This window comes from Saccharomyces cerevisiae, chromosome XVI, assembly GCF_000146045.2.
Source record: "Saccharomyces cerevisiae S288C chromosome XVI, complete sequence".
Classification (NCBI taxonomy): Eukaryota; Fungi; Ascomycota; class Saccharomycetes; order Saccharomycetales; family Saccharomycetaceae; genus Saccharomyces; species Saccharomyces cerevisiae.
The window spans coordinates 212,841-239,098 of record NC_001148.4 but is presented as its reverse complement, the minus strand read 5'-3'; the positions used below and the strand labels follow the sequence as shown (position 1 = coordinate 239,098).

Below are 26,258 nucleotides of genomic sequence, written 5' to 3'. Positions count from 1 at the left end.
AAAATAACCTAAAATTTAAAAATGACTATTGATGGAGACGTACATGAAATTTCCCCATTTTTCCAGGTTAGGCAAACTAAATGGGGCGGTAGGGCTTGTTTCAGTAATGGTAATATTCCTAAAGGGACAACAGTCTTGCAAGTCAGTAATTTTACAGGAACATCTATTTCCTATGAGTTCAGGAAGGAAGTTTGTCACAATTGTTTCGCATACGCTAATGCGAAAACTATGAAGTACAAACTAAACTACGATTACCTGAGAGATTTGGTTTGTAATGCACACTACCAAATTAACCCTAAGAAGTTTCTGGGCGCTGGACTGTGGTTCTGTTCAGAACATTGCAGAACTTCTTATCTTCAAATACCAAATATCATTGAATTAATTGAATGTTATGAGATATTACTGCATCATTTTCCAAGCATGCTGAAAAGATATAATTATACCTCTGAACAGGAGGAAAAATTAAACTCTATCTTAATTTCGGAAAATGTCATACAGTCTTCATGGGATGAGATTGAAAGTAAATGGATACCGCGCATCAACAACATGAAATCTGCGAAGAGAATAAATCAATTACCACCCACTTGCGAAGATGAATATTGCTGCATTAGGTTTGTGTGCGAGAGTTTGTTTAATCTTAAATATATGGATCCTCAGTGCATAACATACCGAGCTTTCAATATGTTACAATCGAATGAGCTTAGCAAAATATCTAAATTTCCTGTCTTACTGCACTTTCAAAAATTAGTATTTCAAACACTCTATATTCTATTACCTTCACATTTGCATAGAATGCTCTCCATACCGCTATTGAGACATATATTAGGTACTGAATATGGGAATGCTTTTGGTTTATGGCAAGAGGGCGAAGCCTCAGACAGCAGAGAATATTTTGGATACTGGGTATTTCCAGAAGCCTCCTATTTCAACCACTCTTGTAACCCCAATATAACGAAATATCGTAAAGGTAATTCAATGCTATTCACTATGAATAGAGATATAAAAAAGGATGAGCAGATCTGTATCGATTATTCCGGGGTACTGGACTTACCAACAGTAAAACGCCGGGCCTTTTTGGCCGACAGTTGGTTTTTTGATTGTGCTTGTGAAAGATGTAAATCAGAATTGCAATCTGTCCATTAGCGCTTCTTCCAACGCAGATTTACTAACACTTAAGCTCGAAGATAAATCGTCATCTGAACTACCGCACTCCATTTCTTTATTAATACCATCCTTATCCAATTTGTCATTAGGCTTATTCTCACTATCCGATGTTTTCTTGTGAATGTTCAAAATTTTGGAAGTTTGCAAATGTTGTAACGCCTCATTTGTTACTTCTGTCTCAACTTCTTCAGAATCCTGTCTTTCCGTGGTCAGTGGGCTTGCGGATACATTTAATAGATTATCATTTTGTAAAGTAGGGGTATATTTATGTATTAAATCAGACATCCCTTCATTCACTTGATCATTTGAATACTTCTCAAGATCTCTTTTTTTCTCCAATTGTAGTTGTAAAAGCTCTAAGTGTTCAGCAAATAATTTATATGTTCTCTTTTTAAGAAAAAATTCAGGCGTTTCAAATATTTTTGATAAATTCTGCCAATCTATTTGATCTTGTGAATAATTCAAATTTGATACCATTGTCCAAAGCTGTCGCTCCTTTGTTCCATTCCACTCAAATTTGGGAGGATCCAAGAATCCCTGTGGTCTCCTACCCTTAACTTTGATATATACAACTGTGTTTGTACTATTCATAATCATGAAAGTCAAGTAGGAAAATGCACAGCAGTACAATTATGTATGTCTCTTCTTGATAAGTATTCACTAACACCCCTTTATTTTCACCTTGAATCATTTTTTTGACGAGTGCAGTGCGTCTAGAAATAGTGTACTTGAAGAAAAAAGCCATCTCTGTAATAGAAGCACAAAACAAGAGAAAGTATTTGAGTCAATACAAAACTACAAGTTGTGGCGAAATAAAATGTTTGGAAATGTCGAGGGAGTCGAACGACACAATACAGAGCGATACGGTTAGATCATCCTCTAAATCAGACTATTTTAGAATCCAGCTAAATAATCAAGACTACTATATGTCAAAACCCACCTTTTTGGACCCATCGCACGGTGAAAGCCTGCCCTTAAACCAGTTTTCACAGGTCCCAAACATCAGGGTGTTTGGTGCTTTACCCACAGGGCATCAAGTATTGTGCCACGTCCATGGCATTCTACCTTACATGTTCATCAAGTATGATGGACAAATAACTGACACGAGTACATTGAGACACCAAAGATGTGCCCAAGTTCATAAAACGCTGGAAGTAAAAATTAGGGCATCCTTTAAAAGGAAAAAAGATGATAAACACGATTTAGCCGGCGACAAACTTGGAAATCTCAATTTTGTCGCTGATGTCTCTGTTGTAAAGGGTATACCATTTTATGGTTACCACGTTGGCTGGAATCTGTTTTACAAAATTTCTTTGCTTAATCCTTCTTGTCTAAGTAGGATTTCGGAATTGATTAGAGATGGCAAGATTTTCGGAAAGAAATTCGAAATTTATGAATCACATATTCCTTACTTGCTACAATGGACCGCAGATTTTAACTTATTTGGATGTTCATGGATAAACGTGGATAGGTGTTATTTTCGCTCTCCTGTTTTAAATAGTATACTGGACATAGATAAGCTGACAATTAATGATGATCTTCAGTTGTTACTAGATCGATTTTGTGACTTCAAGTGTAACGTACTCAGTAGAAGGGATTTTCCACGGGTTGGAAATGGATTGATTGAGATAGATATACTACCGCAATTCATCAAAAATAGAGAAAAGTTACAGCATAGAGATATACATCACGACTTTTTGGAAAAACTGGGAGATATTTCTGACATACCTGTCAAACCATATGTATCCTCTGCTAGGGACATGATAAATGAACTTACCATGCAACGAGAGGAGTTGTCCTTGAAGGAATATAAAGAACCACCAGAAACAAAGCGCCATGTGAGTGGTCATCAATGGCAATCTTCTGGAGAGTTCGAAGCGTTTTATAAGAAAGCACAACATAAAACAAGTACTTTTGATGGTCAAATACCAAATTTTGAGAACTTTATAGATAAGAATCAAAAATTCTCAGCCATAAATACGCCCTATGAAGCATTACCGCAATTGTGGCCAAGGCTTCCACAGATTGAAATAAACAATAATAGTATGCAAGATAAAAAGAACGACGACCAAGTTAATGCATCGTTCACCGAATACGAGATATGTGGTGTTGATAATGAGAACGAAGGTGTAAAAGGAAGCAATATAAAGTCTCGGTCTTATTCATGGTTACCGGAAAGCATTGCGTCTCCGAAAGATTCTACTATACTATTAGATCATCAAACAAAATATCACAATACGATAAATTTTTCAATGGATTGTGCTATGACGCAAAATATGGCAAGTAAACGAAAACTTAGATCATCTGTTTCTGCTAATAAAACATCGTTGCTGTCTCGGAAAAGAAAGAAGGTTATGGCTGCGGGATTACGCTATGGAAAAAGAGCCTTTGTTTATGGTGAGCCTCCTTTCGGTTATCAAGATATTCTGAATAAATTGGAAGACGAGGGATTCCCAAAAATAGACTATAAGGACCCTTTCTTTTCGAATCCAGTTGATCTAGAAAATAAACCTTACGCGTACGCAGGTAAGAGGTTTGAAATAAGCTCGACACATGTATCAACGAGAATACCCGTCCAATTTGGGGGAGAGACCGTATCAGTTTATAACAAGCCAACTTTCGACATGTTTTCCTCCTGGAAATATGCGTTAAAACCACCTACGTATGATGCTGTTCAAAAATGGTACAATAAAGTACCCTCGATGGGAAACAAAAAAACTGAGTCTCAGATAAGCATGCACACCCCTCATAGTAAGTTTTTATACAAATTTGCTAGTGACGTTTCTGGAAAACAAAAAAGAAAAAAAAGTAGCGTTCACGATTCTCTTACTCATCTGACACTTGAGATTCATGCAAACACGAGAAGTGATAAAATTCCAGACCCTGCAATAGATGAAGTTTCCATGATTATATGGTGTCTTGAAGAAGAAACTTTCCCTTTAGATTTGGATATCGCTTACGAAGGGATTATGATAGTCCACAAAGCTTCTGAGGATAGTACATTTCCTACTAAAATTCAACATTGTATTAACGAAATTCCCGTGATGTTCTATGAAAGTGAATTTGAAATGTTTGAGGCTCTAACTGATTTGGTATTACTTCTTGATCCTGATATTCTTTCCGGTTTCGAAATACATAATTTTTCGTGGGGTTATATAATTGAAAGGTGTCAAAAAATACATCAATTTGACATTGTCAGGGAACTTGCCAGAGTCAAATGCCAAATTAAGACGAAGTTGTCAGATACTTGGGGATATGCCCATTCCTCAGGAATTATGATTACCGGAAGACATATGATTAATATATGGAGAGCGTTGAGGTCCGACGTAAATTTAACGCAATATACTATTGAAAGTGCTGCGTTCAATATCCTCCATAAACGATTACCTCACTTTTCATTTGAGTCATTAACTAATATGTGGAACGCTAAAAAGAGCACAACCGAATTAAAGACTGTGTTAAATTATTGGTTATCAAGAGCTCAGATAAATATACAACTATTAAGAAAGCAGGATTACATTGCTCGAAATATCGAACAGGCAAGATTGATAGGAATAGATTTCCATTCTGTATATTACAGAGGATCACAATTTAAAGTTGAGTCTTTTTTAATCCGAATATGCAAGTCCGAAAGTTTTATCCTTCTTTCTCCAGGCAAAAAGGATGTTCGTAAGCAAAAAGCACTTGAATGTGTGCCTTTGGTTATGGAGCCAGAATCTGCTTTCTACAAAAGTCCTTTAATTGTGCTGGATTTCCAATCATTGTATCCATCCATTATGATTGGATACAACTATTGCTATTCGACTATGATAGGAAGAGTGCGAGAAATAAACTTAACGGAAAATAACCTTGGAGTATCTAAGTTTTCATTACCAAGAAACATTTTAGCTTTATTAAAAAATGATGTAACTATCGCTCCAAATGGTGTTGTTTATGCCAAGACCTCTGTTAGAAAATCAACGTTATCCAAAATGTTAACAGATATCCTTGATGTCAGAGTGATGATAAAGAAAACAATGAACGAAATAGGTGATGACAACACTACCCTAAAAAGGCTTTTGAATAACAAACAGTTAGCACTAAAATTATTGGCGAATGTCACCTACGGTTATACATCAGCTTCATTTTCTGGACGAATGCCATGCTCTGATTTAGCTGATAGCATTGTACAAACAGGCAGAGAAACATTGGAGAAAGCAATAGATATTATTGAGAAAGATGAAACTTGGAACGCCAAAGTTGTCTATGGAGACACAGATAGTTTATTTGTATATCTACCTGGAAAAACTGCTATTGAGGCTTTTTCTATAGGACATGCTATGGCAGAAAGAGTTACTCAAAACAATCCAAAACCAATCTTTTTGAAGTTTGAAAAAGTATACCATCCCTCCATATTAATTAGCAAAAAAAGGTACGTAGGATTTTCCTATGAAAGTCCTTCGCAGACCCTTCCTATTTTTGATGCTAAGGGTATTGAAACTGTTAGAAGGGATGGTATCCCAGCCCAGCAGAAGATTATTGAAAAATGTATTCGATTACTTTTTCAAACCAAAGACCTGTCAAAAATAAAAAAGTATCTTCAAAATGAATTTTTTAAGATTCAAATAGGAAAGGTATCTGCCCAAGATTTTTGTTTTGCAAAAGAAGTTAAATTAGGAGCGTATAAAAGCGAAAAGACAGCCCCTGCAGGTGCCGTGGTTGTAAAAAGAAGAATAAATGAAGACCATAGAGCAGAACCCCAATACAAGGAGCGTATACCTTACCTTGTTGTTAAAGGAAAGCAAGGACAACTGCTTCGGGAAAGATGCGTATCACCAGAAGAGTTCTTAGAAGGTGAGAATTTAGAGTTAGATTCGGAGTATTATATAAACAAAATTCTGATACCTCCTCTTGATAGATTGTTCAATTTGATTGGTATAAATGTTGGCAACTGGGCTCAGGAAATAGTAAAATCCAAAAGGGCGAGCACAACTACTACAAAAGTGGAAAACATAACAAGAGTAGGAACTTCTGCAACATGTTGTAATTGTGGTGAAGAATTGACTAAAATATGTTCACTTCAGTTATGTGATGACTGTTTAGAGAAAAGAAGCACCACAACCTTATCATTTCTCATAAAGAAATTAAAGAGACAAAAAGAATACCAAACACTAAAGACCGTGTGCAGGACGTGCAGTTATCGTTACACTTCCGATGCAGGCATCGAAAATGACCATATAGCTAGTAAATGCAATTCATATGACTGTCCAGTATTTTACTCTCGTGTCAAAGCAGAAAGATACTTGAGAGATAATCAATCTGTTCAAAGGGAAGAAGCATTAATATCTCTAAATGATTGGTAATCTAGACACAGATATGTCTCGCAAAATGATGAGTAGTTATTTGTTTCTATGTATAACGTTGTTATATACAAGAAAGAAAAAAATCATTTCTTTGATTCTTGACGTTGAGATAGACGGTATCTATAATATGCAAAAAAGGAGGCCAGCAATGCTGAGAGTGAAATAAGGAATCTCTTTGAATTAGTGAAAGACTTTTGAGGAATCTTCGTATCCTCTAAGAGTGGATTGCTACTTTGAAAAACTACAATTTTATTATTATCGTATAAGTTCCCCACACATTTCCAACCTTTTAATTCGATCTCATTAATTTCGTTCAAAACTCTATCTGGTGGGGACCCAGATGCATTAATAACGCCAAATAAGTCCGTAAAATTGATGTTAAAGACACTGTGATCAAAGTTGTTTGACAGGGTCATATCCTTATTGTTTTCTAATGAGTGTAACAATATGTTATTCCCTTGAAGTACTTTTTTAGTAGTTTTACTCTTTTTTCCTCCTCCGTTTGAACCTAAAAATACACTTATTCCATTTTGTAAACGTTTCCATAAGCGATTGGGTTCCCTTTTGAATAAGATATTTCCAGCTGATAAGGGTACTATTTCGGAGAAGGATTGAGTATTCCATTGATATATACGAGCTTGATTCTTTTTTTGTTTATCGATGGCACTTTTTTGACGTGCCTTCTTTTCAATATTTTGTAGATAGCGTTTTAGGGAGTTTATATCGATATCTACGTGGTTTTGTTGCGAGGCACCCACTGAAGTCCTGCTTTCCTCATTTTTCTGTAAGTAAAGTGATATTTTCTGATAAACCTCCTCATCATTACACATATCTAAGTTCAAAGAGTGTAGAAGTTCCTTAATATGCATCTTCCTGCTCGGGTGAAGATCCATATTCTCTGCTTTTCGATTTCTTAGTTCAACTTTCTTCTTTTCTTCCTGCGGTGTTATGTCTCGAGGAATAGCAACATTGACAGGACCGGCTGCCAGGTTCATTCCTTCTAATATGTCTTTGTCTGTTAATCGATGTGTTAGTAATAATTTGTTAAGAATTTGCACGTTAGTTTGGAGAGGATTTATCGCGTTCTTCTTACCTTCTCCTTTATATCCGCGCACTAGACTTGTTATGAGATTAATTTCCATTGCAGAAAACTTGGTCTTACCTTTGCCCATGGCAGACTGGTATATTGTGTTTTTGAAGGCCTTTATACGCACTGAATCAGGAGTTTTTGAGTCAAATATATTAAATACATTCCGTCCTCCAAATTTTGCACCTCCACTTCTTGCATGAGATACTGTTCGTACGCAATTCATGCCCATGTTGAATGCCAAGCACTTCATTTTTTTCAGCGATGCAGATGTGTATAAAACTGTCATTTTGAACAGTACTTCCTCCTTCCTTTAAGTTGAATGGAACCAAGTTTATTCCACCAAAGCTCAGAAAAGAAGCAAAGAACAGAAAATTTCTACGAATATTAATTCTGAAGAAACTTAAACGCGGCTTCAAAAGCTAGAAATCCATGCCCACTTGCCTTTCGTAGAGGATTCTAACGATAAATATACCTACAGATTATACTGTTATATAAGATCATCATTACCCGTCTTCCTTTTTTTTCCAGAAGAAAATTTCAGTAAGAGCTGAATTGAGTATGTAGAAAAAAAAATAGTAACAGACTGTTGAAGACATACTTACTCTAAGAAGGAAGAGTAAAATAAATCGTTAAAAATTCTGCATCGCTAATAGCAGCAAAAAAAATGAGCGGATTTCACAATGTTGGAAATATCAATATGATGGCTCAACAGCAGATGCAACAAAATAGAATAAAGATTAGCGTGAGGAACTGGCAGAATGCAACCATGAACGATTTGATTAATTTTATAAGCCGCAACGCTCGAGTAGCTGTTTATGACGCTCATGTGGAAGGACCTTTAGTTATTGGATATGTCAACTCAAAGGCAGAAGCAGAATCGTTAATGAAATGGAACGGTGTCCGGTTTGCAGGCAGTAATTTAAAGTTCGAACTTTTAGATAACAATGGGGCCTCTGCGGGAACTTCAGACACCATTTCGTTCTTGAGGGGGGTGCTCCTTAAGAGGTATGACCCACAAACAAAATTACTAAATTTGGGCGCTTTACATTCAGATCCCGAGCTAATTCAAAAGGGCGTCTTTAGTTCCATCTCCACCCAGTCTAAGATGTTTCCAGCAATGATGAAACTGGCTTCTACAGAAAAAAGTTTGATAGTGGAAAGTGTCAATCTTGCTGACAACCAACTTAAGGACATCTCAGCAATTTCCACATTGGCTCAAACATTTCCTAATTTGAAAAACCTCTGTCTGGCCAACAATCAGATTTTTAGATTTAGATCGCTAGAAGTTTGGAAGAACAAATTCAAAGATCTAAGAGAGCTTTTGATGACAAATAACCCGATAACCACCGATAAGTTGTATCGCACTGAAATGTTAAGATTATTTCCGAAATTGGTTGTACTAGATAACGTGATTGTGAGAGACGAACAAAAATTGCAAACCGTTTACTCATTACCGATGAAGATTCAACAGTTTTTTTTCGAAAACGATGCATTAGGGCAATCATCTACAGACTTTGCAACTAACTTTTTGAATCTATGGGATAATAATAGAGAACAACTGTTAAATTTGTATTCGCCCCAATCCCAGTTTTCTGTTTCCGTGGATTCTACTATTCCTCCATCTACGGTAACAGATTCGGACCAAACTCCAGCATTTGGTTATTACATGTCGTCCTCACGTAATATATCCAAAGTGTCCAGTGAAAAATCTATCCAGCAGAGATTGTCAATCGGGCAAGAGTCCATTAATAGTATATTCAAGACTTTGCCGAAAACAAAGCACCATTTACAAGAACAACCCAATGAATACTCAATGGAAACAATTAGTTATCCTCAAATAAATGGGTTCGTTATTACGTTGCACGGATTTTTTGAAGAGACTGGCAAGCCTGAACTGGAATCCAATAAAAAAACGGGGAAAAATAACTATCAAAAGAATAGAAGATACAATCATGGTTACAACTCCACATCAAATAATAAGTTATCCAAAAAATCCTTTGATAGAACCTGGGTAATTGTTCCAATGAATAATAGTGTCATAATCGCATCTGATCTGTTAACTGTAAGAGCGTATTCCACAGGCGCTTGGAAAACTGCATCTATTGCAATAGCACAGCCTCCACAGCAACAGGCCTCGGTCCTACCACAGGTCGCAAGCATGAACCCAAATATAACGACACCACCGCAGCCACAACCTTCAGTGGTACCAGGAGGGATGAGCATTCCCGGCGCACCCCAAGGAGCCATGGTCATGGCTCCCACTTTGCAACTACCTCCAGATGTCCAGTCGCGGCTAAATCCCGTACAACTCGAGCTGCTGAATAAACTACATTTGGAAACGAAATTGAATGCAGAATACACGTTTATGTTGGCCGAGCAAAGTAACTGGAACTATGAAGTTGCCATAAAGGGTTTTCAGAGTAGCATGAATGGCATCCCTAGAGAAGCATTTGTGCAGTTCTAATGATATTGTTCCCTGTTTCAGCCGCACAGTATCACAAAAAATATACAGTTTAAGCTACTGTTTTCGTCACGTTCCGAACAGCAGCATGCTTTGTATATTTTGTACTAATTCATAAATAAGTAATTATTTCTATACAACCGTTATATAGAAGATTTTTTCAAAATATAGATATGTATATGTATACATATATCATCGTCCACCACGCCCCTTCCTTTTTCCCTTTCCTTGGTGTTTGCTATTAATAAATAATGTGCGGAGCTCAATCGTCATACGTTCACGCCAGGCTCCGGAATCAGAGTACCAATGCATGGGTACTTATTCTCAAAATGCTCTTGCCACTCATCCAGTGCGTCAATCTGTTCTTTTGTCAGATCATCTAAGGGATCGATAGGCTGATCCCAATCTTTAATAACGTCCAGATCGAAGGAGTTCAATGCAAGACCACGCGACGCATCATGGCCTGCAAAGTTAGTGTATGGCCCGCTTGGACCGTAAAACTGCCTCCCTCTTGTGCAGTCGTATACTTTGCCCCTAATAGCAATAAATATTTTTTCATCGTCGTGGCCGTTAAATTTGGAAAGCGTCCTAGGAAAGAAATTACCCGCTACTACCGGTTCACTACCTTTATTAGAATCGTTTGTGTTTGAGGCCCCGTTACCTGTGAGCCCGGTTGGATCCTCACTTGTTTTAACACCTCCAAATAACAAGTTTTTAATGAAGGACATTTGTTCTCTATAATATTCCGATGTACGTGTGTGTGGCTGATGAGATTTAGACTGGTTAGACTATTTGACGCGTCTATTATAGCTTACTGCAACAAGAAAATGATCGTTGATATATAAACTCTCAGATGTATATATCGTTCTGGAAACATCGAGCATAATACAATACAATTCAACAAAAATGCGAGAAGGCACTGATGTCTTGTCGTTAAAGAACCAAAAACGCGGACACTACGACCGTCTTATTTCCGGTAGAAAAAGGGTACATACAGTTGAAGGAACGAAGAAAATTAAAATTAGAAAAAAAAGTAAAATAAAACAAGGAAGGTAGGGTAATATGGTCTCGTTTCCTTTGTCGCTCCGCAAATAAAGGAGCTTATTCCCGCACGCTCACATGGTAATTTGCGCCAAATCACGGATGTGGAAAACTGATCACGTGCTTCGATCGCCAACTACTGAGCGTCGTCCCACACTGATCTGGCACAGCTTACCTCGCCTTGAAAATTTTAATCTGTCCTGCTCGTTTGTTGTATATTGCTTCTTCTCAGAATATGCCCGCGATAACTGACAAAGAGGGTTCGACGTTTCAGAGATTCTACTCTTGACCACTGTTTCGTGTAGCCGCTCAAGGTTTATTTCTTTCTTCTTTAATGTTCTTGGCACTTAGGCGGCTCCGTCCTCCGTCTGAAATTGCCGATCCTATTATTTGCGGAGGGCTCCTTAGAAGGGCTCCTTAGTAAGCAGTTTGCGTTCCTGATATAACTCCGTTCAGAACAAGGATAAAGTCGCAATAACCATTACTAAGCACAGTGTTGTAAGTAGGACAACTCGAACCTATATAAGGGTTGTGAACTGTGCTTGATTCTTGCCCATCATATGCAAAAAAGTACGTACTTGATATATACAACAACTGTAGTTCAGTATAGCGAAGTTTAAATTTAGAAGATGCCATTTGTAAAAGGTTTTGAGCCGATCTCCCTAAGAGACACAAACCTTTTTGAACCAATTAAGATTGGTAACACTCAGCTTGCACATCGTGCGGTTATGCCCCCATTGACCAGAATGAGGGCCACTCACCCCGGAAATATTCCAAATAAGGAGTGGGCTGCTGTGTATTATGGTCAGCGTGCTCAAAGACCTGGTACCATGATCATCACGGAAGGTACGTTTATTTCCCCTCAAGCCGGCGGCTATGACAACGCCCCTGGGATTTGGTCTGATGAGCAGGTCGCTGAGTGGAAGAATATCTTTTTAGCCATCCATGATTGTCAGTCGTTCGCGTGGGTACAACTTTGGTCTTTAGGCTGGGCATCCTTCCCAGACGTATTGGCAAGAGACGGGTTACGCTATGACTGTGCATCTGACAGAGTGTATATGAATGCTACGTTACAAGAAAAGGCCAAAGATGCGAATAATCTCGAACATAGTTTGACTAAAGACGACATTAAACAGTATATCAAGGATTACATCCATGCGGCTAAGAATTCTATCGCGGCTGGCGCCGATGGTGTAGAAATTCATAGCGCCAATGGGTACTTGTTGAATCAGTTCTTGGATCCACATTCTAATAAGAGGACCGACGAATACGGCGGAACGATCGAAAACAGGGCCCGCTTTACACTGGAGGTTGTCGATGCTCTTATCGAAACTATCGGTCCTGAACGGGTGGGTTTGAGGTTGTCGCCGTACGGCACTTTTAACAGTATGTCTGGGGGTGCTGAACCAGGTATTATCGCTCAATATTCGTATGTTTTGGGTGAATTAGAGAAGAGGGCAAAGGCTGGTAAGCGTTTGGCCTTTGTGCACCTCGTTGAACCACGTGTCACGGACCCATCGTTGGTGGAGGGCGAAGGAGAATATTCCGAGGGTACTAACGATTTTGCCTACTCTATATGGAAGGGTCCAATCATCAGAGCTGGTAATTACGCTCTTCATCCAGAAGTGGTTAGAGAACAAGTAAAGGATCCCAGAACCTTGATAGGCTATGGTAGATTCTTCATCTCTAACCCAGATTTAGTCTACCGTTTAGAAGAGGGCCTGCCATTGAACAAGTATGACAGAAGTACCTTCTACACCATGTCCGCGGAAGGTTATACCGACTACCCAACATATGAAGAGGCAGTAGATTTAGGTTGGAACAAGAACTGAAATCATGAATAAAGACATTGATGTTATGTATTTTTCATATTCCTGCCATATTTTTAATTACAAAACTCACATATAGATATTTATATTTGATACATCAATAATTATAACTTAAGGAAATAAAGATAGTTTTTGTCTTCACTTTTTAAAGTATTTTAAACATCATCCAAGCCAAAAAGACTCGATCTTTGTTTATATAGGGCAGCTTTCTCGTGCCCGCGCGCTGTTCAAAGGGAATAATAAAATGACTTTTTTATGCTTGCAAGCCCATTGACGTAAATCCACCGCAAGTGAGATTAATCAAAGAAGAAAATTCTTGATATCTGCAATAGACGTGATTCGGGCGTGATTAATATTCCTCATAGCGGGGTCTTTTTATTTTAGGCCTATAGTATCTCTTTTTTTCGATTTCTCCTTTTTTCCTCTTTAGATGAGTTACTTTCCTCGAACATATGCTCACTTGATGAGAAATGTTCTTGCTCATAATAAAGGGAATATATACTTACAAATTGGTACACAGCTGCACGATACTCAAATAAAAATTCGATTTAATGGAGTTCGTTATATTAGTCGGAATCATGGCGGGAAACAGCAACATATAAACACTGCGCCGATAGAATTTACTCCCAATTTTGGATATGGTGATAGAACCTCTAATTGCAATAAAAAGGTTGAATCGACTGCCATGAAAACGCTAAGATGCACAGATGATATATCAACTTCAAGTGGAAGCGAAGCTACTACCGATGCAAGCACACAACTTCCATTTAATGTCAAACTTGTAGACCCGATGGTAAGAAAATCTAAGAGACCATCTCACGCAATCAGCGAAGGGCTGAATATGAAAACTTTAAAGAAGAAGGTAATTATGCCATATCTTCAGTTGACCAAGCCCCGACTCACCATTCTAGTGATGTTAAGTGCCATTTGTTCGTATGCTTTATCTCCATATCCAGCCTCCGTCAATGAATTGTTATGTTTAACAGTAGGCACTACTTTGTGTTCCGGTTCTGCAAACGCTATAAATATGGGCAGAGAGCCAGAATTTGATAGACAAATGGTGAGAACTCAGGCGAGGCCCGTTGTTAGAGGTGATGTTACACCTACCCAGGCATTCGAGTTTGCCGCACTTATCGGAACATTAGGAGTATCTATCTTGTACTTTGGTGTTAATCCTACCGTTGCTATTCTTGGTGCTTCAAATATCGCGTTATATGGCTGGGCCTATACGTCTATGAAAAGAAAGCATATCATTAACACATGGTTAGGTGCCCTAGTAGGAATGGTACCTCCTCTAATGGGATGGGCAGCCGCAAGTCCGCTTTCACATCCGGGATCTTGGTGCCTTGCTGGTCTATTGTTTGCTTGGCAATTCCCACACTTTAATACGTTGAGTCATAACATTAGAAATGAATACAAAAATGCCGGATACGTTATGACTGCATGGAAAAATCCGCTCCTAAACGCCCGTGTGTCGTTGAGATACTCTATCCTAATGTTCCCTTTATGTTTCGGATTGTCTTATTTTAATATCACAGATTGGTACTACCAAATAGATTCCGGACTTATAAATGCCTGGCTAACGTTCTGGGCTTTCAAATTCTATTGGCAACAAAGAATCAACTATTCTGCAAAAACATTAAAAGATAACGTCAAGTTTAATAAAGGTCTAAGTGTAGCCAACATTTATGCAAGGAAAACTTTTATGGCTAGTGTATTGCACCTACCGGCAATTCTAATCCTAGCCATTATACATAAAAAAGGCCGCTGGGATTGGATATATCCTGGTGAAGCAAAGCGACCACAGGAACGATTTTAGCATTAGTACAATGAGATAAAGAGACAACGCTTAAAGGGCAGTCATTAATCTTGTAAATAAATATTTAAACCCTTTTATTGGTTAAAAATAATGTACATACGCACATAATTTATTTTTAAAGAAAAGATTTTGTAATTTGAAGTCATCACGTTTGCCCACATCAATATCTGAATATTCTTTGAACTTTACTTTATGCTTTCATATATACAGGTCGAATATAACTTATTTACTACGTGAATAGTGAAGGGGATATACTGATTAAAAAAATCACACTAGAGAATCAAATATAAAAATAGAGTGCATACACTTGGTACATTTATTCTCTTTTTTGTTTTTCCAAAAATTCAAAAACCCTCGCCCCAATAGCTTCCATGTCCTCTTCAGTTAGTTTTGGTACTTCTCTCTCAGCCAACTCCTTTTTTTCTGCCAAATGGCTTTTTCTTACCTCTGTTAGGGGCATCTCAGGTGCTACTAGCTTAGCTATATCTTTCGCTGTCAAGGTACCCCTTTTGTACTTAGAATGAGGATTGCGAATACTTGGTATTGCCTTTTTTGGAATAGGGTTTCTCACTACGGAATCGACCCAAAATGTTTGTTCTCTAGCAATTACAGGATCGGTAGCCAAGTTCGTTTGCACATCAATTGGGTCTGGTTTAGGCCATGGAATGATCAAGTCTGGTTGACCCTTTACGCATCTATATGGCATTACCTTTTTGTAGTCTGCATCATAGTAGGAACCATTGAAGGAAACATCCCTTACTGCCACCGTTCTTGTCTTTCCTGGGGTCTTTTCATCGTCAATATCAGCAACTAGCCTTAAATCCTTTCCCAAAATTGAAACTGGAATTGTTATCATGTGAGATGTTTGGCCTTCAAGCCAGAATTGTTTAGGAACTGGAACAGTCTTTGTGGGCCCATTCTCATCTAATATGAATGAATTTGTTCTTTTATCGAAAGATTTAATTACAGCTATATTTCCTTTGGAAGCCCCGCTCATTACTACTACTCTGTCGCCAGGTATAAACTTCCATTCTTTTTCACTCTTGAAACTAGTTTTCTCATCTACTTCCTTTAAATCTGACTTCATGAACTCAGGCGTAGATTTTTTAATGAACTTTTCACTATGAGGAAGAAAGTTTTTGGGTCGATTCCCCAATCTTTTCATAACACGCGATCCAACGTTTGATAAATGTTGATAGCTTCCAGACATGATGGATTACAAATTTTGTTGCTGATAATGTTCTTTACGGTGGATTACTCTTATCAGGTAATCCTTAAGTAGCTGTTAAAGAGCAGTAGGTACTTTTGAATCTAACATGTCGTTATTTTTCATGTCGCTTTTCAACCGGGTATTTTACAATGCTTAACAAAAAATGCATATATGTTGAAAAGTCACTTATGTAAACGTACAGTTGTAAGGTGCTTTCTTTTTACTCTAACCTCCACACTGAGATTGTTGGCGTAACTGTAGAGAGTTACTCATATGCTGCTAGACTTTATGTTGTACTTTACTTTTGCAAAGTACATAATACTATTCTAGATTCGATCTCCATCAACCTCGCAGTACAGCCTTGGACAAATGCGCAATGCAGGTGTTCAAGTTGACACAAATATGCAGAAGATAAGCTTACAGGACACAGTTCTAGTCAACGAGATGAAGGGGCGGGTGAAATTCATTGGGGAAACTCAATTTGCAAAAGGCATATGGTACGGCATTGAACTAGATAAACCGTTAGGAAAGAATGATGGAAGCGCTAACGGTATTCGTTACTTTGATATCGACCTGAAGAAAGCTAATTCAAATGGTGGTTATTATGGTCTTTTCTGCAAGAAAGATACGTTGCAGTTTTATAAACCAGATGACGATGAGCATAGTTTGCTAAATGGTAATGCAGCGCAAGAAACAATTAAGAATCTACAAGTAAAATGTGAATCATTGGCGTCCAAATTAAATAAAATTAAAATAGAAAATCATGAGCTGAAAACTTCCGTTGAAAAGCTGAGTACTAATGAAACTGTTCTATTGTCTAAAATCTCAAGATTGGATAAACTAGTCAAAGAACTGAAAGTGGAAAATGGTAATATGAAAACTCATTTGGATAATTTCAATCACCTATTAGATGCTTCAGATAGTGTAATGGCACCGGATCTCGACAAAGGCACACTGTTAGAAAGGAGCCATCTTCTTCAGGGACTACTCGACCAAACAAAGTTGTCATATGATAAAGCTATGAAGGTGCAAGAGGACCTGCTCGAGGAGAATACTCAGTTATTAGAAGAAAATGCAGTATTATCTAAAAAAATATCGGATTTAGGTCTGCAATTGCAACAGACTAATAATACAATCGGCGACCTTGCCTTGCAGATTGAAGCTCAAAGTAAATCATCTAATATTGTTGATAAATTGACTAATGATAATATCCTACTCACAAGTAATATAAAGGCTTTAAACAATGAGTTGGAGGAACTACAGGCAAAAGAAAAATTGGATGAAAATTTAAGAATTACCTATGAGCAACTCGAGCAAGAACTGAGACTGCAATTAAGTAATTTGCAATCTGCATTGGAAAATGAAAAGGAGATAGCAGGCACATATATCGAAGAAAATTCAAGATTAAAAGCAACATTGGAATCTATTGAAGCCAAAACATCTCACAAATTTCAAAGTCTTGAACTAAAAGTGAACACTTTACAGGAGGAATTATATCAAAATAAATTGCTAAAGAAATTTTACCAAATATATGAGCCATTTGCACAACCACATTTGGCGGCTCTTTCCTCTCAATTGCAATATTTAGCCGAAGTAATCGAAAGTGAAAATTTTGGAAAGTTGGAGAATATTGAAATCCATATAATTCTAAAAGTGTTGAGCTCTATCAGTTATGCGCTTCATATTTACACCATAAAGAATACTCCCGATCACCTGGAAACGACATTACAATGTTTCAAAGTAAATATTGCTCCGATTTCGATGTGGCTAAGCGAGTTTTTGCAAAGGAAGTTTTCTTCTAAACAGGAAACCGCCTTTTCCATTTGTCAGTTTTTAGAAGATAATAAGTTTCTAGATAAGGATGTGACCTTGATACTAAAAATACTTCATCCGATATTGGAAACAACTGTTCCGAAGCTGTTGGCTTTTCTTAGAACGAACAGCAATTTCAATGACAATGATACCCTATGTCTTATTGGTTCCCTTTACGAGAGATCACTTTCACTTATTGCCAGAATAGATAAACTTATCGGAAAGGAAGAAATTTCGAAACAAGACAATAGGTTATTTTTATATCCTTCCTGTGATATAACCCTGTCCTCTATCTTAACGATACTTTTTTCAGATGCACTGTTTTTGCGACAAGATTACAAACGTATTTCTTCTTTGAAAAAACTAGAGGTATTTTTTCAAGGAATAGAAAGTCTCTTAGAAAACATAACTATATTTCCTGAGCAACCCAGTCAACAAACAAGTGATTCAGAAAGTCAATGTAATATTAAGGAGGGCAATTTTTCAAACTCGTTATTAAGCGATCGCTTGAATGAAGAGAACATTCGACTCAAAGAAGTACTGGTCCAAAAGGAAAATATGCTAACTGAATTGGAAACAAAAATTAAAATTATTATTGGGAGGGATTTAGAGAGGAAAACCCTTGAAGAGAATATCAAAACACTCAAAGTAGAGTTAAATAACAAAAATGAGGAAAATTGTGGCAAAACAGAAATTCTTAACAAGCTGAAAGAAGAAAATTTCAACCTAGTAAACCGTTTGAAGAATATGGAGCTCAAACTATATCAAATAAAGGATAATAATACGTTGAACAAAATTTATTTAGACAGAGAGAAAGTAGATAGAGTAAATTTAGTTTCGGAAATCATGGAATTGAGAGAAACCATAAGACGACAAATAAAAGAGCAGAAACGAGTGAGCATCGATTTCAGCTGGTTAGACGAGCTTCCAGCTGTGGAAAATAAGCAACCATTCAAAGAACATATCAACCACAGTTTGGACACCTTGGGGATAGAAATGTTCAACTTCGTGAGTACCTCACGGATTTTAGATTTAAAGCTTGATCAACCTTTGGCAGAAGATGAACTCTGGCATGAAAGAGATCATTCTTACATTTCGTATTTAAAGCGCAAGAGGAAAAATATACGACTCAAATCTCAAAATGTTGTTACATATTACAAATGACTGAGTGATTCTAGCAGGTCTATAACATTCAAATACAGTAAATAAATGGATACAACATTCCTTTGTTTTGTGTAAAGTTTAAGTTTCTCTTGCTTCCTTCGTCTCGTTAGACACTGTTTTCTTGGGCCATTTTGGAGCTAGATCGATTTCATCCCTGGGGTATAGCCACTCTAAGAGGAAAAAAAGCATGTACTCTACAATTCCACATAACAGATAAAGATGTTTAGCCCAGATTCCATCTCTTTTGTAAAGATTTGCTACCATTTTCATCCAATCTTTATCATCAGCGGAAGAAGTAGAAGATATATTAGTATATATCTCTACTGTCCTTTTGGCTACGTCCATCCAGTCGTACATTTTAGACACGCTATCATGAAAAGAGGAAGTGTCCAAAGCTTTACTTCTTATGATATTGATAGCTTTATTTGTTGCTTGAACAAGGTCAGAAACGGATGTCTGTTCTGCATAAACAGTCATCTCATTTGGTAACACTTCGGGAATTCCTCCGACTTGTGTCGTTACAATTAGCAAATTACAAGATGCGGCCTCAACTAGAATTGTACCAAATGCTTCTGTTAAACTAGCGTGTAAATATATGTCACCTTGACATAATACATCCCTGACTTTCTCATGTGGAACAGAGCCTAAGAGTTGCACACGTTTTTGTAGTCTATGACTTTCAATCATTTGTTGAAAATCTATGAACTTTGGACCATCGCCCGCTACTATAAATTCGACATCTTCATGTGAGGAACAAACTTTCGGAATTATGCGAGTAAGTAAATCGGACCCTTTGTTTGGAAAGAGCCTTCCGATGACCACGATCACTATCTTATCCCTACTTTGTTTTCTCTTGGTGCCACCAGTAGGATCCCTTGGTTTGAAATCTTCGCTCACCACTGCGTTGGGAATTACTGAGATTATATCAGGACTTAATTCTGTTCTAACAATCATATTTTCTTTGCATGTATTAGAAACACATATAACCCGATCTATGTTTGTCAAGGTAAATGTTAGCAACTTATTCACCCAAATCGACGTTAAGTTATTAAAACCGTAGAGTGAATGGTCCGTGAACACAGTTCTCAATCCCATAGTATTAGCATGAAGAATTCCCTCGTGAGCGAACGTGGAAGCGCTACCATGAGAATGAACAATTTGGATCTGCTCTCTGAGAAGAATATTCCTTATTATTGGAAATGTTGAAAAAACAGTGGGGAAAGTGGTTTCTCTGAAAATCACAAAAAATGGTACGTGATAGACCTTTAGACCGTTGGTAAGATGTCGTACGCCGACTCGATCTTTGTAAGCGTGAGTTATAATGACGACAGAATGGCCCAAATCGATTAGTTTCTGCGATAAATGATATATATGGAATTCGACTCCACCTAACTGTGGATAAAAAAAGTCGCACAGCATCCTATTTTCATTGTTATAACTCTCAACTTTACTGGTTAGTATCAACAACAAAAGAGATCTTCTTTAATGTATTTGGAACACATGCTGTGAGCTAGACATACGCTATATTGAAGCCCATTGTTTTATATAATAATGTTAGAGTTAGCTAAGCTGTAGTTTATAGTATCTCGTATTTTTGCATAAGTTTTTTGAGGCTATTACTGGCATCGATTATTTTTAAATCGTATCAATGAAATTTTCTAGCTCGACAGTCTCGGGTTGCAAACGAAAAACTTAAAATAGCAGAATGAGATTATTCAATGAAAAGACCCTGAGATTTTTTTCAAGCTGTTATTTTTGGTATACATTGTATTAGACAAGTTCGCATATGAGTATACAAAGGATATGGTGAATACTAGGGGCTACACTACTCTTCCGAATGTTGAAGAACCAGCAAATAACTCACAAGATGAGCTAAACTCGCAGGACTTTGAGCAAGCTATAGGAATGCCATCAGAACCCCCGGTATATGTGGAAGAGATGGGGATGGAAGAACCGCAGGCTCCGGAAGCCTTTAGTGAGAAAGTCCAGCGATTTCGTATGTGTTTTGAAAATAACGTGGTGATTCCAGTAAAGAAAAATGTAGTGGATCCGCTAGCACAAATGATTTCCCTGGCCTCTGAGAAATTCGATTTGTTCTTAAGTAAAATAGGTAATGTTATGGTAATGAGGAGAATATTTTACATCATGATGATGTCTATCATTGCAGCGTTGATTATTGCGAGTGATAGGTTACCGAATGGAAAAGCTCGAGGTTCAAATGGATCATTCTCGGACCATGATCTCCTTTTACAGTATGCTCGGAAATCGATAGACCTTTCAAAGATAGAAAGAGATTTAGAGTATATTAGTAGTATGCCCCACATGTCAGGAACAAGTGGTGATGCCGCTATTAGACATTATATTAAAGAGTCGTTCGACAAAAATGGTATAAGGCTAGCTGGGGAAGAGGAGTTCATGGCGTATTCGAATTACCCAGGAAATGTCTCACTTCGTGTATATTCAAAGGATGATACAGAAGGGTTTGATATTCCCTTAAATGAGGAGAACTTTAACCCAATGAGCCATAATGGTCAATTGAACAACATACCGGTGATTTATGCTAATAAAGCATCGTTGGACGATATGGCTTCTATGCAAGATCAAGGGCTTTTAAACGGTGACTTTATTTTACTAGTGCATTACGGAGATTATGTTTTCCAACAAATGTTGACTGCTCAAGAATATGGTGCGAAAGCAATTATCTTTATTTCTGAGCCTTATCAAGACAACAAAGACGTGATACAAATGAAGTCAGTTGCGTTGCCGCAGTATGGTACTGGTGATGCACTTACGCCTGAATGGGAAGGATCAATAAGAGATCCTATCGATGCTACGGAAGCCAAGTGCCTACCCAAAATTCCATCCATACCGATATCTGCCAATCAAGGAGATAAAATACTAGCTATATTATCAGACACTGGCGTAAAGTTTTCTAATAATTTATTCAGTGGGTCGCTTAACGATTGTCGACTTGACCTACTAGTGCAAACAGCAATTAGGGAACGCCACCCGGTTCACGATATAGTTGGTAAAATTGAAGGATCGGAACAAGCGGGCAGGGCAATTGTTATTGCTGCACCGAGGAACTCTGCTAGTTATGGCACTATGTATCCTTCTTTTGGAACCGTCGTTTTGCTGTCTCTGATCCAATTATATCAAGAAATGGTTTACAAATTTGACTGGAAGCCTCTAAGAAATATATATTTCATTTCCTTTGGGGGCTCTGAATTTAATGAAGCGGGAGCCACGGAGCTGATGGAAAAGAGAACAGAGGCATTGAAGAGTGAAATATACACCATTATCGACGTCGGCCAAATCGGTATATGGGATGATAGTAACAATTTAGAGATACAATGTCATCCGCTACTAGTAGATCTTTTTCAAAAAAACATGACAAGCCGTAAATTTAACGTTAAAGTGGATAATGTTCACCAGTTCGGCGACTGGACGCCGTATCTAGCGCAAGGGATTCCAGTTGCGATCATTTCATCTCCAGGAGTCATGAATAGAGAACATCCGATCTACACAGTAGAAGACAAATTCGATTTCATCAAAGATAAACTAAGAGACAAAAAGAAGGGAGAGGTACTTTCTGAGATAATGCTATATCTTGTCGAAAAATCACTCGAGCTCATTGACGATCCATTCATCCCATTCAGCATATCGAACTACGTAGATTTCCTTTCAACTACGTTAAAAGACCTCCAAAAAGAATGTCCTGATACGGTAAACTTTGACGAAGTCTTTTTGGGCACAACATTGTGGGAAAACACTAAACTGCAGTTCGAAAAATGGAAAAGCGAATGGACAGAGCTTATGTATGGAGCCGGTACATATATAGAACCCACTATCATTGCCATTAATCGTTGGTCATGGAACTACCTACTTTCCCTAATAGGCGTTACCCAATGTTTGGAGGAAGGGTTAATGGATAGAACCTTTTACAAGAACGTTATCTTCGGGCCAAAACTCTGGGTCGACAAAGGTGACCCACTTCGTTCATGGACGTTCCCTGAAATCAGGGACACTATTGCAATCAAGGACTGGAGCTCTGTGCAGGTTCAAGCTAACACACTCGGCACAATTTTACAAAATACAGCACGCTATTTTCTTGAGAATAAAAACCTTCATGGAATAAACACGAACGAATTTTAGTTATCGGTTGAAAGAAAATTACACATCGATTTATGCAGGCAATCAACTATAGTATACACAACATATACTCCTATGACTTGTAGATTTCTTGCCTAGGAAGACTAAATACGTTTAATTCTAAGATTAGGAGCCCATGCATTTAAAGTTGCTTTTTGCCTGTGCGGGACAATTTTATTAGTCAGTATGGACATCTCCGCGGGGAATTTTTTTATCGGCAGAGCTGTTTAGACAAAGGATATAGATAGTATAAGGTGTTAGTACACACATTTCAACATAGTTATATTAGGAAGATTGCCACAAATTTCCTCTTTTTTTTTTTTTTCTTGTTTTTATTACACCTCCGCCCCTTGAATACCTTAGAGGTTAAGAAGTGAAATGCCAAGAGAAAGCCTAATAGGACACACAGTATTTACCACGGGAAAAGCGCGGGATATTTGAATCAGCTGGAGATTATTATGTACGCCATGTATATTTTTAGAGACGGCTTGTAACGGGTGCCAAGATATTCCATATTTTTATGTCTCAAAAAGGAAGAAAAGAGCTACGAGCACGTGCAAATATATGAACTTCAACACCTGTAGAAACTCGATAGTGAATAAATCAATCACAGTGCTTTCCTTGAAATAAGCTTCTGTCTGAACTTTAACAGTGATTTTTTTTTTATAGAACAGGCCTTTTCATCTGCAGAGATATGTCTAGTCTCGTAGGTTTTGACTCGTAACTTTGACTTCTGCATCTGGATCGTCAAAGCAACCCATACTTGACTTGATTACATTAGCATCAAAGAAAATCGTGCCAACGCCTTTTAGTCATGTCGAACGGTAGAGGAGGAGAAAGAGGGAGCTATCAAATTTAAAATTCGCAAACAAGCTGTTGAGAGCGACATAATAGCAATATTGTCGGGCCCCTTAAACACGTTTCATTAGTGTTTTAAGTGCCAAGCCAATGTGTTAGTAAGCTTGTAAAGGAATGCACGTATTAGAAAGTGAGCAACTTAAAAGTGAGCAAATATGATTAAAGTAGTATGCCTCCGAAGCTCGTCTTGTACTGCAAACTAAGCACAGAATATGCCGCACAAATGTCGGTGCCTATTATACATATGCTTTTCGTTATGTGTCTTAACAGACCTGACCGTTAACGGCAACAGAGAAAAGGAGCACTACCGACGGCTTTTTGCTTCTGGCCTATTTAGTGCCTGAGAATTTTGTGCGTGTTTCCTAGTGTCCGGCGGGCTTGACCTAGTCCACACTTCCAACAAGCACAAGCAGCGTGCTTCCTCACACTGGCGAATGCACCCAGAGTCGGCGTTGCCCGAAGTAAGAACCCTACCGCTACTCTGGCGCAGGCGCAGAGGAGCCACAGCCCTTTAAGACGCAAAAAAAGTAAAGCGGCAAAAGAAAAAACTGTCACTTTCGGACCGTTGGGTTATCCACGGGGTTTTCTGAGCACTCATGATCGGTAGCGGTATATTTCTGATCTCGCTCATTTTCTGTCAAATCGTCCTGATAATGGACGAAGACTGTACGTAAAGGGCAATTTTAAGAGACACAAAAGAATCCCACGAGAATTACTACTGTTGATTTTTGTGATTGGCTAGATAAGAAACCTTATCCGCTCACGCGCGTATTACTTCCTTCTTCGGATTCAGATTTCTTTCTGTGGGAACGGGTCATTTCTGCCATCTTACGTCTCTCAGCTTTTCTCTTTTGTTGAACCTTAATTTATTCATGTACATCAAGCTGTAGTTTGTTTTTTTCTTTTGGTAATTAATTTTTGTCCTTTTGTTTTCTTACAGCGTGTATATATTAATGATTAATTTTCTATGACTGATTTCGTCGCGCCCGGCGTTTTCTTGTCTCTTAATGCCTCCTGTTTCTGTTAATTGGTAAGATTATGTTAAATTGGTCAAGATATATACTAATACAATTTTTTAGTTGATCTTCCCACCCTTGTTTTCAAGCGATACCACGCCTATCCAGTGCTACTGATCGCTACTTGCCGAGCCCCTACTTTTATGCTAACAACCTTCGAGAATAGTTACATTCGAAGATGAATTATAACTGCGAAATACAAAACAGGAACAGTAAGAATGTTGACAATCAAGTCAGTCTACCCCCTATCCAAGTTCTATTTAACTCCATAGAAAAACGGAGTATGCCCGAGTTGGCATTTTCGAACATAGAATACTCGCATGGGAACCTTCGGTCTAGTACCGAGGAACAAAACTATCCTGCGCCTGTGTTACTTCCACAGCATCATTCGATTGCGTATCCCGCAATTAATTCTGGCGGTACTAGTACTACTGCTACTCCTACTGCTTCTACAGTTGAAACGTCCAAGACGAGTAGCAGTGCTATGGATACACAATCTCAATATGGCAGTTCAAAGAAGTCAAAATCGGCGTCCGATGATGCAAAGCCCTGCTACAAATCCGCCCCAATATATGAAATAATCAATAAGGAAAAGGATGCGGGGGCACAATACAACAGGCCATTTTCGGATTTTGTAGAATCTAAATCAAGGAGGAAGCAAAATTCGGGCAGGAGGTCTAACCTGCCAAAGGAAACAGTGCAGATACTGAATACTTGGTTGCTGAACCACCTGAATAACCCCTACCCAACTCAACAAGAAAAGAGGGAGTTGTTAATCAAAACTGGGCTAACCAAGATTCAACTTTCTAATTGGTTCATAAATGTGAGAAGACGCAAAATATTTAGTGATTACTATACCCTGGTAAACTCAATTCCTAATGACAACGCGAATAATACCCCAGTGGAACGAGTTCAAAACGTCTCAGCATATCATAACACATTATCTGCCACAAATAATACTATGTACGATGCTACGTCAACCTGCTCCACGGATTATGAATTATCCAAGAGATTTGCTCATGCCCCCGTTACACGCCGTAAAAAACTAATTGATAGGCTGGAAGAATTGAAAAAGCTATCCAACCCTGATATGAATTGATCACTTATCAATGCATTACTTAAATATTCATATAATTATATCTATTACCATTTACATTTTATCGTTACTATATATAGTATTATCATGTCATTGAACGTGTTACGTCTATTATGTTACACTGATTTTTTTTTTTTTTTTTTACATAACAGCATCATGCAAGCCTTTAAAAATAATGTAGGTATGTATATATACAATAATATA

General features: G+C 37.9%; 13 protein-coding genes across 13 annotated transcripts, besides 1 other annotated feature; 8 read left to right on the top strand and 5 right to left on the bottom strand.

Annotated features, from left to right (window-relative positions):
* Positions 1–21: 21 nt before the first annotated feature.
* SET6 (Set6p) lies at positions 22–1,143 on the top strand (the record flags this gene model as incomplete). Its single annotated transcript, NM_001183979.1, has 1 exon — positions 22–1,143. The coding sequence occupies one exon, from the start codon at positions 22–24 to the stop codon at positions 1,141–1,143; it is 1,122 nt and encodes a 373-aa protein (NP_015160.1).
* On the bottom strand, positions 1,120–1,761 carry ATG29 (Atg29p; the record flags this gene model as incomplete). The annotated part of the gene is made up of 1 exon (NM_001183980.1): positions 1,120–1,761. One exon carries the CDS (start codon positions 1,759–1,761, stop codon positions 1,120–1,122), a length of 642 nt encoding a protein of 213 aa, NP_015159.1.
* Positions 1,762–1,991: 230 nt separating this feature from the next.
* REV3 (DNA-directed DNA polymerase) lies at positions 1,992–6,506 on the top strand (the record flags this gene model as incomplete). Its single annotated transcript, NM_001183981.1, has 1 exon — positions 1,992–6,506. One exon carries the CDS (start codon positions 1,992–1,994, stop codon positions 6,504–6,506), a length of 4,515 nt encoding a protein of 1,504 aa, NP_015158.1.
* Positions 6,507–6,589: 83 nt separating this feature from the next.
* MRX4 (Mrx4p) lies at positions 6,590–7,882 on the bottom strand (the record flags this gene model as incomplete). The annotated part of the gene is made up of 1 exon (NM_001183982.1): positions 6,590–7,882. One exon carries the CDS (start codon positions 7,880–7,882, stop codon positions 6,590–6,592), a length of 1,293 nt encoding a protein of 430 aa, NP_015157.1.
* Positions 7,883–8,260: 378 nt separating this feature from the next.
* Positions 8,261–10,060, top strand: MEX67 (Mex67p; the record flags this gene model as incomplete). Its single annotated transcript, NM_001183983.1, has 1 exon — positions 8,261–10,060. One exon carries the CDS (start codon positions 8,261–8,263, stop codon positions 10,058–10,060), a length of 1,800 nt encoding a protein of 599 aa, NP_015156.1.
* A 266-nt stretch (positions 10,061–10,326) lies between these two features.
* On the bottom strand, positions 10,327–10,785 carry DAP1 (Dap1p; the record flags this gene model as incomplete). The annotated part of the gene is made up of 1 exon (NM_001183984.1): positions 10,327–10,785. One exon carries the CDS (start codon positions 10,783–10,785, stop codon positions 10,327–10,329), a length of 459 nt encoding a protein of 152 aa, NP_015155.1.
* A 942-nt stretch (positions 10,786–11,727) lies between these two features.
* OYE3 (NADPH dehydrogenase) lies at positions 11,728–12,930 on the top strand (the record flags this gene model as incomplete). The annotated part of the gene is made up of 1 exon (NM_001183985.1): positions 11,728–12,930. One exon carries the CDS (start codon positions 11,728–11,730, stop codon positions 12,928–12,930), a length of 1,203 nt encoding a protein of 400 aa, NP_015154.1.
* A 427-nt stretch (positions 12,931–13,357) lies between these two features.
* Positions 13,358–14,746, top strand: COX10 (protoheme IX farnesyltransferase; the record flags this gene model as incomplete). Its single annotated transcript, NM_001183986.1, has 1 exon — positions 13,358–14,746. One exon carries the CDS (start codon positions 13,358–13,360, stop codon positions 14,744–14,746), a length of 1,389 nt encoding a protein of 462 aa, NP_015153.1.
* Positions 14,747–15,062: 316 nt separating this feature from the next.
* MRPL40 (mitochondrial 54S ribosomal protein YmL40) lies at positions 15,063–15,956 on the bottom strand (the record flags this gene model as incomplete). Its single annotated transcript, NM_001183987.1, has 1 exon — positions 15,063–15,956. One exon carries the CDS (start codon positions 15,954–15,956, stop codon positions 15,063–15,065), a length of 894 nt encoding a protein of 297 aa, NP_015152.1.
* A 369-nt stretch (positions 15,957–16,325) lies between these two features.
* NIP100 (Nip100p) lies at positions 16,326–18,932 on the top strand (the record flags this gene model as incomplete). Its single annotated transcript, NM_001183988.1, has 1 exon — positions 16,326–18,932. The coding sequence occupies one exon, from the start codon at positions 16,326–16,328 to the stop codon at positions 18,930–18,932; it is 2,607 nt and encodes an 868-aa protein (NP_015151.1).
* Positions 18,932–19,011: an origin of replication (ARS1611; Putative replication origin; identified in multiple array studies, not yet confirmed by plasmid-based assay).
* Positions 19,011–20,469, bottom strand: SPT14 (phosphatidylinositol N-acetylglucosaminyltransferase SPT14; the record flags this gene model as incomplete). The annotated part of the gene is made up of 2 exons (NM_001183989.1): positions 19,011–20,352; positions 20,453–20,469. 2 exons carry the CDS (start codon positions 20,467–20,469, stop codon positions 19,011–19,013), a joined length of 1,359 nt encoding a protein of 452 aa, NP_015150.2.
* Positions 20,470–20,735: 266 nt separating this feature from the next.
* Positions 20,736–23,087, top strand: TRE1 (Tre1p; the record flags this gene model as incomplete). The annotated part of the gene is made up of 1 exon (NM_001183990.1): positions 20,736–23,087. The coding sequence occupies one exon, from the start codon at positions 20,736–20,738 to the stop codon at positions 23,085–23,087; it is 2,352 nt and encodes a 783-aa protein (NP_015149.1).
* Positions 23,088–25,136: 2,049 nt separating this feature from the next.
* Positions 25,137–26,057, top strand: CUP9 (Cup9p; the record flags this gene model as incomplete). Its single annotated transcript, NM_001183991.1, has 1 exon — positions 25,137–26,057. One exon carries the CDS (start codon positions 25,137–25,139, stop codon positions 26,055–26,057), a length of 921 nt encoding a protein of 306 aa, NP_015148.1.
* Positions 26,058–26,258: the final 201 nt, after the last annotated feature.